The sequence below is a fragment of the Castanea sativa genome, chromosome 9 (genome assembly GCF_040712315.1).
Source record: "Castanea sativa cultivar Marrone di Chiusa Pesio chromosome 9, ASM4071231v1".
Classification (NCBI taxonomy): Eukaryota; Viridiplantae; Streptophyta; class Magnoliopsida; order Fagales; family Fagaceae; genus Castanea; species Castanea sativa.
In genome coordinates, this window is record NC_134021.1 from 30,764,091 (window position 1) to 30,780,366 (window position 16,276).

The 16,276-nt window shown below is 36.1% G+C and overlaps 1 protein-coding gene across 2 annotated transcripts; it reads right to left on the reverse strand.

The window, feature by feature from the left end:
• Positions 1-828: 828 nt before the first annotated feature.
• On the reverse strand, positions 829-13,299 carry LOC142610706 (protein EMBRYO SAC DEVELOPMENT ARREST 30). 2 transcript variants are annotated; one of them, XR_012839860.1, is made up of 12 exons: positions 13,135-13,299; positions 12,765-12,988; positions 12,573-12,663; positions 12,202-12,272; positions 12,037-12,125; positions 11,698-11,941; positions 8,903-9,015; positions 8,521-8,611; positions 8,125-8,253; positions 2,863-3,416; positions 1,351-1,887; positions 1,182-1,251 (listed from the first exon to the last, which is right to left on the reverse strand). XR_012839860.1 is itself a non-coding variant. In XM_075782618.1 (11 exons), exons 2-11 carry the CDS (start codon positions 12,939-12,941, stop codon positions 1,443-1,445), a joined length of 2,004 nt encoding a protein of 667 aa, XP_075638733.1. In that variant the 5' UTR covers positions 12,942-12,988; positions 13,135-13,299; the 3' UTR covers positions 829-1,442. The 2 variants fall into 2 exon arrangements, 1 of the variants encoding a protein (XP_075638733.1); XM_075782618.1 differs by having other exon boundaries at positions 829-1,887.
• Positions 13,300-16,276: the final 2,977 nt, after the last annotated feature.

The following is a 16,276-nucleotide window of genomic DNA, read 5'->3' on the forward strand; positions in this document are numbered from 1 at the left end:
TAGTGTCCAATTTTAAAAATCCTTGGACAAAAGAAACACTATTACATTGCAGCTACCCTTCTGGAAAAAAGAAAAAAAAAACCTAATTTAGTGTCTAATTTTCTTGGATTTGATGAATTCTAATAGAATTACAAAAATCATCAAATAAAAATTTATGGTTATATTGGACAGCCGCTAATTTATGCTAGGTCCATATGGAGACACATTTACTACTCACAACTTGCCATATAGTAAATTGTAACAAAAATTATGTCATTTATATGTCCCTAGCATTACTGCAAGACATAACTCTCTCCCCCCCCCCCCCCCCCCCCTCTCTCCCTTCTTTTTTTCCCTTTGTTTTCCTGTTTCTTCTTTTTTTCCCTTTATTTTCTTGTTTCTTCAATCGCTAAATTATAGTAGGGTCAAAGTCAAGAATTATCTTCCTATTAATCCGAAACTCTTCTTTGTTCCTTTTATTCTTCTTCCAGCTAAATGCAATTAAATGCAATTGTACAGTGTAATTCACCCTAACCCCCTCACAATTTTTTTCTTTTTGACTTTTACTCATTTTGTTATATTTAATGGTTAAGATTTAAAGTTGCTTTTTGTAACTTTAAATCTCAAACATTCATACCAATTGCATCAAGTGCAACAGTCCTCCCTCAAATAATTCAGAACACAGCTTGGCCAAAACTGTTATATTACTGTTGATTGGATTTTATTCTGTTTCTGTTTTTACAGTATCTACTTTCTAGGGATGTAAATTTCGTACTTGAAAAAGTTATGCTACAAATACAAGTTATACATTGAACCTGGACTACTTGCCGAGCAATGGGAGCTTTATACTGTTGTAAATTGTCATGCCATAAAAAAACAGTAATGAAATTTCAATACAATAAATACACAACGTTACTTTCAGATAAAACTGACTGGACATAATCCCATATCAGCACAACTGAGAGAGAGAGAGAGAGAGAGAGAGAGTGTGTGTGTGTGTGTGTGTCTGTGTCTGTGTAACAACTGGAATAAGAAAATCTGTATGCTGTTTTCCTTTCTGTTCTGTGCTTCAAAAATTATTACAGAAGTAGCCAACCCCCCAAACTTCCCCTGTGAAGATCTTCAGAAGTAACACATTTTTTTGTGCTACAAATTGTTATCAGCTTGCCCTAACTTCACCAATCCTTCCCCCAATCATCAACTTTGAAATATTTTTAATGTATAAAGGTATGCATATATTTTTGTTTTCATGTTGCAGGAGATCCATTGAATCTACATAAAAGAATAATTTGAATGCTAATTTCCCTCAAAAGTTTATATCTGGAATAGTGAGATGAAAAAAAAAAATCACTTTTGCATGTTAACCTCTACCTCCAAAACTTATATCCAAAAGAAATCGCCGGAAACTGAATGGCATCAGAAATGGTAAAAAGGAAGATTAAATCATCTGAATGTCCAATTTTTTAGTCATTTGGATCCATTTCCTCATCTTGATCCCAGGCCAGAGTTACATTAATTTTGCCACCACTTTCATAAGATTCTGGTTGTTTATCTAGATCATCTTCATATTCCATGGATTCACTTTCATCCAATTTACCTCCTTCCTCAGCTGACTCAAGGGAAACAGTTTTTTCACGCATCCATTTGGGGCACTCATCTTCCCCTCCATACAGAATTCGACCATCACTGCCTTTTACATGAGTTGGAACCTCAGCAGAAGATATTCTACAAGAGCATTCCGGGAGTGGGTGTGAGAGGAATAATGTTGGTTTAGACAAGGAGGACTGCCTTATGAGACCTTCCTCACCCAAGCTTTTGTTAAGATGTTCCTGCACTAGGCGTGTCCAATTATGCTTGGGATGGTACATATTGTCACGTGTAATGTTGAAAAGTTCTGCAAGAACTTTCCTGTTTCACAAACCAGATAGTGTCAATAATAATTATCGATAAAAACACAGACGAATCTAACCACTTTTCTTGTATAGAAATCTAAATAATTGAAAAGATACAAAAACCAAAAGCAAAAAACAGCTTCATAAAGTTTAGATAGCTTGAAAGCCAATTGGTTTACACAAAGAATAGTAACTACATATTGGCAAAAGAAACACAAATTTCTCATATGTAGAGAGTTAAGATTAAAACTGCTAAGCCTTTTCTCACAGATAGCTAATAGCTAAGACTTTTTGCCCAGACAAAATGAACTTTCTTTCTAAAAGAAAATACTATATATAATTTCCCATGCCAATCTGAAGAGGAAGATTTATTAACAGAGAAGTCCTACAGGTAAAAGACCCAAACACCCTATGAAAGAAATATAATTGAAAAAAATAGTGATGTAGAGTTGCAGACAACCCATGAAATTTGATAACAAAATTTACGAGTCCATGTTTATGTGCACACATATATTATATTATATGCAATGCAAAACACTATAAATAGGAGCACAGATTTGCATATAACCTTATCATCAATTATGGAAATATTATTTTCAAAGCAGATACCATATTGGCAAACAGATAAACATTAGTCAAATCTCAATTGAATACTGAAGTTACAACACAAAAACCTACAGGAGTCCATGGCATTTAGAGTGTATTGCAATTTTCCTGTTAAAAGGTGGGTGACCCCAGAACATTAAAAACCAGGAAATGACACCAATGGACGTTCAATATTTGAACAAGTCAATTTTATGCTAACTCAGGCCTTTTGCCAACTTGCCTTATGGCTTAATGGCACAATCCATCTCCCATAGGAACCTGGGTTCAAATCCCCCCTCCACTTCTTGTAAAAAATATAAATGGGCTTTTAAAAAATCTCAATGTTGTTTTAGGTCACATGTGCACCCATTAACCAAATCACGATATTAGTTCATGTGCATCTTACCTGTCTGGTCTGTATGTTCTAGAAGAAGCAGTCTCGTACAATCGCTGTCCCATGACTAAGCTTGAGAAATCTGGCAATCCACTGCCATCATTGTTAAAACCAGGAAAGAATGCATCTGCTTCCACAGAGACCATATAATCAAGAGCATCCCATAGTAACCTGTGTGCCTGCAGTCTCAGATCCATGGGTGAAGGGTCTGGCTCTGTGTCAGTCTCTGTTATCCAACCATACCAGCCTTCTTTTTCATGTCGATAGATAGGTCTATCAGGAGGTGGAGGAAGGGGCCGAGGCCTGGGACCGGCCTTTTTCCATTCTTCTTTAAGTTGTTTCTCACTTTTGGCTGGAGGCATTTGGAAAAGATTTAGAGGAAGAGGTGTTTCAGGTCCAATCAAGTCAGATAACTCTTTCTTGCTGCAAAGGGACGTACGATCCACTAAGTTGGCAAACATGCCATGCAGAGGGATCAGAACACGCTGACCACCAAAAGTTTCAGAACCTGCCAGGTATATTATTGTTTTAGGAGGGTAGCCCATTGCACGAAGGAGAACTCCAACCTGCAAAGGTTTTGTCAACATATTAAAGCGCTTTAACAAACCCTACTTAAATTATGATAAGCAAAGAGAATGTGTATGTTTGAAATAACATGGGGAGCAATGATACTCTATTACTCTGTTACTTTTGAAGAATTGAAAACCATGAAAGCCACAATTTATGTATAATATAGATTTATTCTCACCACCTTCCAACAAAGTGATAAGTTGCAAGTTCAAGTCTAGGAATCAGCCACTCCGCGAAAGTGGAAGCTTTGTGCACTGGGTACGACTTTTTAATAGATTATTCAACCCACCAGCCTACAAAAATTGTTGCAATCGTTGGCTTTTCTGAGTCTTGTACTTTTACATGTTCAGTATAAAATAGATAAACCAACCACTCTCCCTCCCTCTCTCTCTCTCTCTCTCTCTCTTTCTAGCCATCAAAACCAATGGTAGACCATAACTTTGTTTATCTAGAAAGAATTTATGACAAATACCTACACCTGTTTGTTCCTTCTAAAAGATTTTATTAAAGTGGAGTCCTCCATTTGTCTCAATTTCCATTTCATTTTTGGGTGCAGTTTTGGGTCTGCACTTAAGGGTGTTAGTTTGTGCTTAATATACATTGCCAGGGCCCTTCTTGACAGCTAAAGCTTGTCAGACAATTGGTTAACCAACAAATTCAAAAGAAAATTTGTGCCTGCAATCTACATATTTGAACAACAGATTGTATTAAAAGATTTGAATACAACTGGATATTGAAGCCGGCGAAAAAGGAAGCTTTATAATTATCAGAAGGGAGAATGGGGGTAAATAAAGGACTTCTTTCTCTATGACTTCAATTGAGAAAAAAAAAATCATTTGATTAATGTAGTTCCACTCTCTAAACTGAAAGAACAAAACGAATCACACCTAAATTGACAACTGCAGGAACATTCACTTCGTAACATTATAAAGAGATTTTTCCTTTTTTTCTAGAATATGGAGAAAGCTTGAATACTGGCATCCATAACACCACCTATAACCACCATCTTCCCACATTTTGGCATCAGATTTTTTTTATTGCCTAGATCTTTTAGAGTAGTGTTAAGGTGTAAGGGTAATATTGTCTGGTCCTTCTCATTTAGGTCTTTTATGTAAAGTACTAAGTGTCTGATCTTTCTTCTTTAGGTTCTTTCAGGTAAATTCCTTGTCCACAAGTTTCTAATAGCCACTAAATGCATGCAAGCAAGAGCGTAATGTAACAAACCATTCTCAGGATTGTTATTACCAAAGGGGAGATATTGACATAAGTGTTGAAATTCTTTTTATATAACATTTAAATGAGCTTGTTGATTGATGTCAACATAAGTGAGGACACCGAGTACTTTAACGAGTAAATCATACCAACTTAACCATTTTAATATTAGTGATTACGGGATTGACTCCACTATTTTATTTTCTTCTGTCAAAATGCAACATGAAGCACAATTGGATGATTTTATTGTTTTAAATAAGAAATAATATTTATTGAAAACAGAGGAGAGGCTTAGTACACCCAGGATGTATACACTAAACTCTCCTATAGGATTTAAATGAAAGGAGTTCACTCTCTAAAACAAAGAGAATCTAAGAAATACAACACCAAATGCGCATTACTACATCTAAGAGTACGAGACCATTCAGATAAAGATCTCAAAATGGAGATTTAAGCTCAATGGTTGAAGTCTCCACGTTTCGATGTAAAATGTTTTACGTCGGATATAGAGGGAAATTGCCTCAAACCACAAGAACTTTCAAAAAAACCTGCCGGGGATCCATTCACAAGAACTAAAAAGCAAACGGTAGATATGCAAGCCTTAATCCACCCCCTCCACTTCAACCCAAAACCCATCCTATTCAACAAATAGAATAAGGCATCCCAATTTACATGATCATAGGCTTTTTCTATGTCCAACTTACAAACTACACCTAGTGAATGACACTTCAATTTGCTGTCAAGGCACTCATTTGCAATAAGCACTGAATCCAAAATTTGACTCCCACCAACAAAGGAATTTTGAGACTCCGAGATCAGATTGTCTAACACCACCCTTAACCTATTTGCCAACACCTTAGACAACAACTTGTAAACATTGCCCACCAAGCTCATAGGCCAAAAATCCTTGATATTTATATCATTATTTTTCTTGGGAATTAAAGAGAGAAAAGAAGCATTTAAAGACCGTTCAAACACAGAGTACCTGTGAAAGTACTTAAATACAACCATAACATCAACCCTCCAACATTTGTGAAAAAAAGCCATGATAAAACCATCCAGACCATGGGCTTTATCCCCCTCCATCTCTGTCAAAACCTGTCTAACTTCTTCTTTCAAGAACTCCCTCCCTCTCACGGGACAACCTTTCATCCTCCCCAATACAAGCAAAATCCAACCCATTTGTCTTTTTCCCCTCTTCTTTTCCTTTTGATTATGGAAGTATTAAGTCGGATTTTGAAGAAAACTGAGGATAGTGTTCTGCTTCATGGTTTTCATGTGGGACCAGTTAACTCTATTGGGGTATGCATATCACATTTGTTGTTTGCAGATGATACCATTTTGTTTTGTGATGCTTCTAGAGAACATATGTTGTCCATTAGGATGGCTTTGTCTTGCTTTCAAGCTATTACTGGCTTGAAAGTCAATGTGGGGGAAGAGTGAGATTGTGTCCCAGTTGGGGAGGTTGGTAATATAGGTGCTTTGGCTAACATTCTTCGTTGTAGGGTGGGTAGCCTACCTATGAAATATTTGGGAATGCCGTTGGGTACTCCTCATAAGACAGCATCCATCTAGAATCCTATTTTGGAGAAGATGGAGAAGAAACTATCAGGTTGGAAGTGTCTGTATTTGTCTAAGGGTGGTAGACTTACTCTTTTGAAAAGTACCATTTCTAGTCTTTCTACATACTACCTATCCTTATTTACCATCCCTATAGTTGTGGCTGATAGGTTGGAACGTATTCAAAGAAATTTTTTATGGGGGTCTTCAGAGGAGTGTTTTAAACATTCTTTGGTGGCTTGGGAGAAGGTGTGTTCACCTTTAGAGATGGGTGTTTTGGGGATTACGAAGTTAGTGCATTTCAATCAAGCCCTATTAGGAAAATGGTTATGGAGGTTTGGCCAAGAAGGAACCCATCTCTGGCGGATGGTTGTTGCCACTAAATATGGAGAGGCTCAAGGAGGGTGGAATACTAAAGTATGTAGAAGAGCCCACAGGTGCGGTCTTTGGCGTGGTATTAATGACGGTTAGGAGAGATTCTCCAAACATTTGGCCCTAGTGGTGGGTGAAGACTCTCATATTCTTTTTGGCATGATAGGTGGATTGGGGATATCTCACTTAAAATGTTCTATCCTCAGTTATATGCGTATTCAAATGACAAGAAAGCTTGCATTTCTGATGTATTGTGTCATCAGGAGGGTGGAAATGATAGATTTTGGAATTTGAGATTTTATATGGACTTTCACGAGAGGGAATTAGAAGCTGCCTTCTCTTTCCTTGATTTCATTCAATCTCAGATTCCTAGGGGTGTTGGGTGTGATAGTTCCCATTGGTGTCCTAATGGGAATGGTAAGTTTGATATTCAGTCCTATTACAATAAGATTTGGGGTGCTTCTATCCCTAGTTTCCCTTGGAAGGGTATTTGGAAAGTTAAGGTTCCTAAAAGGGTGGCTTTCTTGATGTGGACAGCAGCTCATGGTCAGATACTTACCTTGAATAATTTGATGCTTTAGGGTGTCTCTTTGGCGAAATTTGCTCTTGTAATGAGGGAACCGTGGATTATCTTCTCCTACACTACCCTGTAGCTCACTCTTTGTGGGTGCAAATGTTACAAGTATTTGGGATCCAATGAGTCATACTAGGTTCTGTGGAGAGTATGGTGTTTTGTTGGAGTATTGGCTAGGGAAATTTACTTCATACGTATGAAATATGGTTCCTGGCTATTCGATGTGGGTTGTGTGGATGGAAAAAAATCAGCGCTCTTTTGAGGCTAAAGAGAAATCGCTTGTTCAGTTACAAGCTCTATGCCAGAGTACTCTTTTTGATTGGTCTAGGTATCACCCACTGAACCCCAAACATTGAAAACAGGAATAAAAGATCACAACTCTTGGGAAACAACACAATGCAATAATAAATGATCCACAATTTCACCACTACATTTACGCATGCAACTCCAATCCACCAATATTATTCCTCTCCTCTTTAAATTTCCCCTGTTAAAATGTTTCCCCAAGTAACCATCCAAATAAAAAACCCACCCTTTTACAACTGGATGATTTTATTTTCATAAACATCCAAGAACCCTTAATTGGTTACCATAAATGAATGTCAAATAGCTAATCCATTGCATGTTACATTTACAATATGCCTAATATTTCAAAATTATCATCTGCGTGGAATCAAAAAAAAAAAAGAAGAAGATTATCATCTACGAAACTTTCTTTGCCTAGGATGCTTAAGGCATTGGTTGTTAGGACACAAGTCAAGTGCAAACACTAATTTAAACCAATGAAATAATGTGTGAGCTTGTACTTTGGATTTAGTCCAAAGTCAATTCTTTTTTTTGAGAGGCTATGAAACTTCAATAAGGACCTAAAATGAGTTCTTGGAATAATCAGCACAATCCAGACAACTAAACATCAGCCAGGACTAAATGTAGTACAGTGCTTAAAGTAACATAATTTGGTAGAGTATTTTTAATACAAAGCATACCTCTTCAGGCATGAGGGGGCATGAACCATTTTCTCTACGCAAGTGAGAGTCCACGCGTAGTTCCTCATTAACAATTCCTCGCTTGATCATCTGTGCCCTCCGATATTGAATCAATTCAGTGTGAACATCCTACAAGAGTACAAAGTTAACAAGATAAATATGGGAATATGTTTAGTTTTTCTGAATCACAAACGAGGTAGAGATGCATATGAAATACATAAAAATATTTTTCCCATAAAAAAAAGTCCAAATAATGAATTTCTTATCAAATTTATGAACAAGGAAAATTTTAAACAATGCATAGACTTGGGAGTAGAAAATGGACTTTTGACTCTCAGCAACGATACATAAGAAAAGAAACATCCAATACAGGAGAAAAAGGCTAAAACAGCTAACCTGAAATAGTTCGGCACAACCATGATACGCTAAGGTGTCTCTTAGTAAGCCAGGATGAAAAGCTAGGAAAGGTTGGCCCCATCCTCGCAACCTGTGGAGAAGTACACAATCATATTCCTGAACTGCAGGCAAATAATTTCTGAGACCTGTGTAGTTATGGGAGAATATGCACAATTACAATAATAATTTCTGAGCAACCTTAGATTGAAAACCCTCTGCTAGCAAGCTAATGCATTTTTTGCACACATAACATCATCATGTTATTTCCCCATAAAAGCAAAGGCCAGAACAAGTTTTAATGTATAAAAAATTGCAGTCTTCTATAGGTCAATATTAACTCCAAGGCATAAAAGTCAAAGCAGTTTTGAAGGTGGCAAGTTACCTCTCCACCATCTGACGTCCAAGAATCTGAATATCTGACCGGAATTGAAGTGCATGGAAGGCAACCCTGCACCTAAGCCTTTGAAACTCAGCCATGCTAGGTGGAAGTATGGACTGAAAAGAAGATGAAGATTGCTTGAAGTAGATTCTTGTAGCTCAATAGTGAAGATAGTTAAACAACCAACAACATAGCAATGAAAAACATTAAAAGCATGCTCTCAGACAACCCCACCCCACCCTCCAAAAAAGAGGCATGCATTCTTGACTTCCTAACCCAAATTGGTCAATCGCCGTGACATATTACAAATTGAAACCATCACAAATGCTAGAAATGATAACTCAGAGAACTAGTATAGATGGACTGGAGGACCACTAGTGCCAAACAACAAAGAACTTACCATAAGGCCAGGGACCCGTGAAACTCAATAGAGGTAAAAATGATAAATAATCAAACATGATTATGACAAAGCAATGAATTCAACATCCTCACAACCAACTGAAGGAGAGACTTTTCATGCACTTATTTTTACAAGTTTAACATTATATCTTTTTAGTTCAGCTAAAGCAATATCCAAGAGAGAGATTATAAACAATAAAAGGTTAATCAAATACTGGAAATTGCCCAAAAAAGCATCACCTGTGTTGAGAGATAGAGAGAGGAAAACATTGAAGTTTATGAAAATCAATACTATCTTAAACGATCACATAACTTCACTTTCTATCATTTTTTCTCCATAATATCAACAACCATGAGGAGCATAAAACATCATATTAGATGTAGAAAATTCAATTAGTGCCATTAGGTGCCTCCTCTCTACATCTCTTATATATATAGTTCAAGACACAATTGGTGTAACTAATTCCTAAATGGCTATCAATTATATTAATATTTTGACAATATTATTTTTTATAAATAAGTAATACTTTACTAATTAAAAAGGAAAGTAACACAAAAAACCAAAGCACACAGGCAGTGTGGTAAGGACAGAACAAAAAAAGTAGAGTGCTTGAAAATTACAACAACCAATCAAAGCAGCTAAACAATCAATAATAAAAAGACCCAAAGCACTTCTCCACTCAAAAAGAGTCTGGAGAAAGAGCCGCCTCAAGTCATGAATTGATCTGTCATCTCCTTCAAAAGTATGAGCATTACTTTCTCTCCAAATACTCCACATGAGGCAATGACGAATCATGGCCCAAATAAAGAAAACACCAAGCTACACAACTCTCTAGCTACAATATTTTGACAATCTTATTGTTGGATCACACATTCTCTTTGTACAAAACACACATACCTAATTTCATATTACTCAGATGTCAGTTACCATGCAACCCATACATCAAAAAGAAAATTGCATATTTTTTTAAATAAAACTAAAATATAAACATTTTATAGATGAGATAGTTCTTAATCTACCATCTTGATATTTTGTAATCGTTAAGAGTACAAAGAGACAATATAATCCAATGGTGGGTTTGTTAAAAAAATCATCCAAGATAAAGTTTTTTTAGACAAGTAGAGTTATAGCAGGTAACTCGAAGCAAAACTATAATTTCAAGTAATTGACATGTTCTAATGCTTCTTTTAAACTTGTTCCATTCAAGCCTGGTTATCCCAAGACCCAATGTAAGTTTTTCTATTTTGACTTGCTCTCCTGCCGTGATCAAATGAGAATCAAACGTGGGATTGAAGTGAGGGGATAGGGATGGCCATATTTCTGGGAGAAAACTCCAGGCAAATCTGATTATTGAATCAAGTTGGCAAAAGAACACACAGGCTGCACTCTAAAATTCCCTCTAGTTTATTGATCATTACTTTTCCCCAGCAAGTCCCTGCAGTCTTTATCATACTAAACTAGAAATGGTGAAAGAAAAAAGTTTACCCTATTTAGATATCAATGAAGAGTTACACTAACATCAAGAATATCAGCATTTTTCATTGGTAAGTAACTCATGCAGCCAGTGGATTCCAAACCCACAACCTATCCTCCACCCATTCATTATTATCAATATTTTTCATAAGCCATTCATGCATATCAACATGTAGCTTGTCACATATCTTGGCAGATCAAGATCACTGAAGAAAGTTTGGGAGAAAGGAAGGTAAAGATAAAATCAATTTTCAGGTCAATAGATGATGTTTAAACCTCAGGGAAAGCTCAAGATATGACCAAAATCACAGGTGAGGCCAGCTAGATATTCAAATCCTTCATTTTAGAGTCTCTGGTATCTACCCATAAGATAAAAACATGAAATCACTTGACAAATCATTTGCCACATTACATAAAGCAATCTCAACATAATTGAAATCCCAGAATTAACACAGCATCTGAATATGCTAGATTTCAAATTTACTCAATCAGACCACATATTAACATAAAAAAATTAAAAGAGAAGAAGAAAAATGACCCTCAAGAATAGAAAGGGTGGACCATGGACCTGTTTCAAAATGAGTTCAGTGACAGAACAGGCAGACGCCTTATATTATCTTAACTAGTTTTTTCTTATGATGATGTCCTGATAACAATTGGCCCTAGTGTCTCACATACTTGACAAGCACAATGAAGAAGAAATGACTAATCAAAATGTGAAACAGTGAGAAGAAGCAAAAACATAAGTACCAATGAATTTCCATAAAAATTCACATAAGGAACTAACCAACTTTACCTCAACTAGATAAAAGTTTTCTAGAGATCTTATATATGTTAGTAGAATCCCTGTGCTTTCCCAAATAAGAAGACATGTATTGCAAACTGACTCAAGATAATATAGATTATTGTGCAACATCTAAAATACCTGCAGGCATCCACCATCCGTAAGCACCAATCCAATAACGTGGGCTTTCTTTAACTTCGGTAGAATTTCTTCAATATAATAGTTTGGAGAAGCTGAACTTTTGGGCCTAAAATTAGGAAATTCATTCCTTTTCCTCCCTGCCTTTAGATTGTCAGGCAGACTCTTCACAATGATTAAATCATTTTTGAGTGATGCTATAAACTCTTCCTCATCATAGAGATATGAAAAACTCTTGAATTTATAACTGAATGAAAATAAAGTGTAAGATCAAGCACCTACACAATGAATTGCATAGAAAATTAATTTTGAAACAACTGATCAAGTAAGCACGCAGGATACCTAATGCCTTTGGAGCGGGTACTTTCTTGAATCTCTGGAATGACTAGTGTAGCATTTAAAAGCCTAGATATGGTGACCAGATCGCATATCTAGAAAATAACAGAAATGTTACGAACTCCTCATAGGAAATTTTTAGAAGAGATTTTGTACATTAATGAATCATACCGAGGATCTAATCTGGGCAAACCCACCAAAAATTTTTGCATAAATGAAACCATTACTCTGCTCATTTGGAACTGCAAAGAAAAGAAAACATAATTAATCGATTTAGAGATGTAAAGTTGAAGTTAGATTCTAGATACAAGTAAATAAATAAATCATGGCCTTTGAAGTATCCAACTTTATTATATTCACTAAATTTTCAATGGTATAATTAAATTAGATATTGGTAGATTATCCATCGTCATGAAACAAAAGATAGTTATTTACGATAGTCGATAACAAAAAAAAAAAAAAAAAAAATGAACTCAATTTTGTCTTTATAGAATAAAGCAAATATATGATGAAATGGGGGGTGTTTGAGCAGAATAAATTACCAGGATAGCTGGTGCTTCTGGGGTTTGCATAAGGTTGCAAAGGCTGTAAGGACTGGACAAGCCCCCATATCTTCTTTTTATTTTTAATAATCTGTAAAATTGCATATATGAAAGAAAAGTGTATGAGTAAGAGAGACAGAGTAGGAAGGAAGCAATGAATGAATGAAAAAGAAAACACAAACACACACAAACCTGTGTTGGTGTTCCTAAGACATTAGCAAAATCGTGCCGCAAGGCGTCCATGGCACTGTACTGGACCAAATTGACAGTGGAAAACTTTGTGACAGAAAGGTGGGCCAACAGAGAAACGACAGATAAAGTGAGGAGGGAAAGGGTAACCCATTTCGTCTTCTTTGATTTTATTATCATCTTCTTCCTCTTCCTCTTCTTCTTTTTCTTCTTCTGAGCTCCCTCATCTATCAATCCCAGACCATGAAACAAACAAAGCTCATAGTTAACAAATATACAAATAGCTATGATATCATATAATAATAATAATTAAAAAAAAAAAAAGACAAGATCAAGAACATAATAATAATAATATGAGAGGAGAGGAGAGTACCTGAAAACTGAAATCAAATGTGATTCTTTTTGTTTCCTTTCAATTCTTTTTGGTTTTGGGGGTGTGTGTAAGTGTAAGTCGATGTGAATATATATAATAGTAGATACATAAAAGCCTATAACAAGAAGAAGGAGAAGAAGAAAGCAAGATCCATATTCTCATTTCTCATTTATTATTTATTATTTATTATTTGTTAATTAATTGTGTTGTGTTCCCAATCACCATCAAACTGATTTCAGTCAAACCCGTGTTTTTTATTGGGCCCAATGGACTGATCTTATTTTGAGATGTTCCAAAGCCCAACTCAAAAAATAATAACTAAACATCTTTAAAAAAAAACATATATATATATATATATATATATATATATATATATAGAGAGAGAGAGAGTTGAGTTGAAGTTACACCTTGTGTAACTCTAAGCAATATTACATCATTCAATATTTTTTAATTGGATACAAATATTGACAAATCCACCGTCAGATTATATTATCTTTGTATATTTTTTATGCTTGCAAAATTTCAAGGTGATCAAAAATTAATATCTATGTCATCAATCAATTGTTAAAATTCAAATTTTTGTAGTTTAAAATAATGCATAAAATATGATTTTATGGATCAAATGATAAATAGCATCCGATTGATATGAAAATTGGCATGCATGTTAAGAACATATAAAACATGTAATTCAACAATTGGATTTTCAAAATATTAATTACATTGCTTAGAGTTACACCAGGTGTAACATTACTTTGAGTTACACCAGGTATAACTTGAACCCAATCTCTCTCTTGGTGCTGGATCTCTCGTCTCATCACCCTTACCAACTAACACAAAACAAAACAAATCTATAGAAGAAGAAGGGCATTCCAAAGTAAACTATTTTGGTGCATACATATATATGTACATGTATATATATATATATATATATATAAGAAGTGTTACATCCATAATATTTTCACAACAAATTATAAGTGATTAGTTATTATTGGTTCTAATTTGAATCTGCTATTGAAATTACTTTTTTACCCCACTAATACCAATTATAACAACTTGACACTTAAGAGTTGTTGTGAAAATATTGTAGACTTAACATTTCTCTATATATGTTGCTATTTACTATTCACATTTGACCATTTGAAAATTATAAATTTGATTCACCAAATATGGAAGTCATTTGTCACTATAAATATAGCAGTTATCCATAGCTTTAAAACGGTGAAAATAGCCAAATACCACCAATTTGCAAAATTTGTAGCAATTTACACTGTTTTGGAACTAATTAGCAATCTACCACTTTTCTAGTACTCGAGTTTTTCAAACTCAAGTTCTAAACGATACTCGAGTTACTAGTGTGCATGCCACTACGGCACTGGCTGAGCTGGATTTTTGAGCATTAAAAAATGCCAGCTAATATTCGAGCTTCATAAAGTCGAGTTGTGTGTGTCTAGTACTCGAGTTTGTTGGACTCGAGTACTATGTTATTGAAATACACAGTACCCGAGCTCCTTAAACTCGAGTATGGCTCGGGTTGATTACCTCTACGATCCAAACTCATACCCGAGTTCATTGAACTCAGGTATGGCTTGGGTTCAACCTAGGTACTCATTTAACACTCACGCTTAACTCTCTGAATCTCCCTCTCTCTCACTCAATTATACTCTCTCATCACTCTCACTTTCTCAATCTCCCTCTCACTCTCTCAATCTCGCTATCATCTCCCTCTCACTCTCCCACATGCTCTCAATCTCCCTCTCAATCCCGCTCTCGCTCTCGCTTTCACTCTCACTCTCACTCTTCCTCTCGCTCTCAATCTCCCTCTCAGTCTCGCTCTCGCTCTCGCTCTGTACTCTCCCTCTCGCTCACGCTCTGTACTCTCACTCTCGATCTACATCTTCATTTTGGAATCACAAGGTACATTCTCCTAATCTCAATATTTGTTTGAGCATTTGGGGGTTAGGGTTATTTGTGGGTATATGTCGGTAATTGGGATTGTGATTAATTTGTGGGTAATTTGTGGCTATGAAAACTTGTTAGGGCTTCATCACATTGATGCATTATATTATGTTGTTGTTCTAATTAACAATTTCAATATTTTATTTAGCTGTTGTGATTTTGATAACATGATAGGTTTGCACTTTCTTTAGTGATGGTTGCTCTAATTTGTTTGTTGAGAGAAATTTCGTTGGCAAAATTCATCATCCACTGCTAGGGGAAGTGAGTGAATGGCCAATTTCGTATATTTAGGTAAAAAAATTTATAATTTGGGAAATTTGCTGAGATTTTAAAATTTTAGATATGCATCAGTATCTCCTTTCAATCCTTTTGGTTTCCATGTTTATCCTATGTTTAGGTTGGCTTCTAGGATGCATATTGTTGTATTTGATTGCTTTAAAGTACAATGGGCCATTAATCACCTTTAATTTATGCCAGATATGGACCCACATGGAGCAGAACCCTCTGTCCAACCTTTGTTGACGAGGCAACCTGTGCATCATTCAAGTTCGCTTTGGGATGTTTCTTCGGCAGGCAAGGTATGCACTTGTCCAAAATTGTAATGTAGTAGAAAGATTTTTCTTACTATGCACTTGTCCCTAGCATTGGAATTTATGTTTGAAGCATATCTATTACGTGCTTAGTGAATGCTATTATTAAAACAATGCTGCTCCGTTTGCAGGAAGTGGTAGGTGTACTGACTTATCATCGCCGATTTATAAGTGTGCCTGAAGGTGGGTTAGATCCACGGATTGTCGCTTATATCACAGATGCAGGGTTAGAGGGACTACTTCGGGTCTCAAATATAGACCTTAACCATGCATTGATCACGGCGTTGGTGGAGAGATGGCGGCTGGAGACGCACTCATTCCACTTGCCCCACAGTGAGATGACTATCACGCTACAAGACATGGAGGTTATAATGGGGGTACCTGTAGATGGCTTGCCGGTGGTGGGATTTACCCATATGCAAGATTAGGGCGACCTCTACACCGAATTGCTAGGGCACAGGCCACCGAATAGAGAAGTCGGTGCTAGTAAAAACACCATAGTGATGGAAGGGCAAAGGGTAAAAGCGTGTTAGGTCGAGGAGCGGTTTAGCAACCCTCTCCCTGCTAACTCCACTGAGGTGCTTGTGCAGCAGTAT

What these genes read in the sequence shown, in the direction of transcription:
- LOC142610706 (XM_075782618.1), bottom strand. Translation starts at nt 12,941, where the DNA reads ATGATAATAAAATCAAAGAAGACGAAATGGGTTACCCTTTCCCTCCTC. An exon ending in CAGAAGCACCAGCTATCCTG is followed by an intron (nt 12,273 to 12,572) that starts GTAATTTATTCT and finishes TTTTCTTTGCAG; the next exon opens with TTCCAAATGAGCAGAGTAAT. An exon ending in GCCCCCTCATGCCTGAAGAG is followed by an intron (nt 3,417 to 8,124) that starts GTATGCTTTGTA and finishes AAACCTTTGCAG; the next exon opens with GTTGGAGTTCTCCTTCGTGC.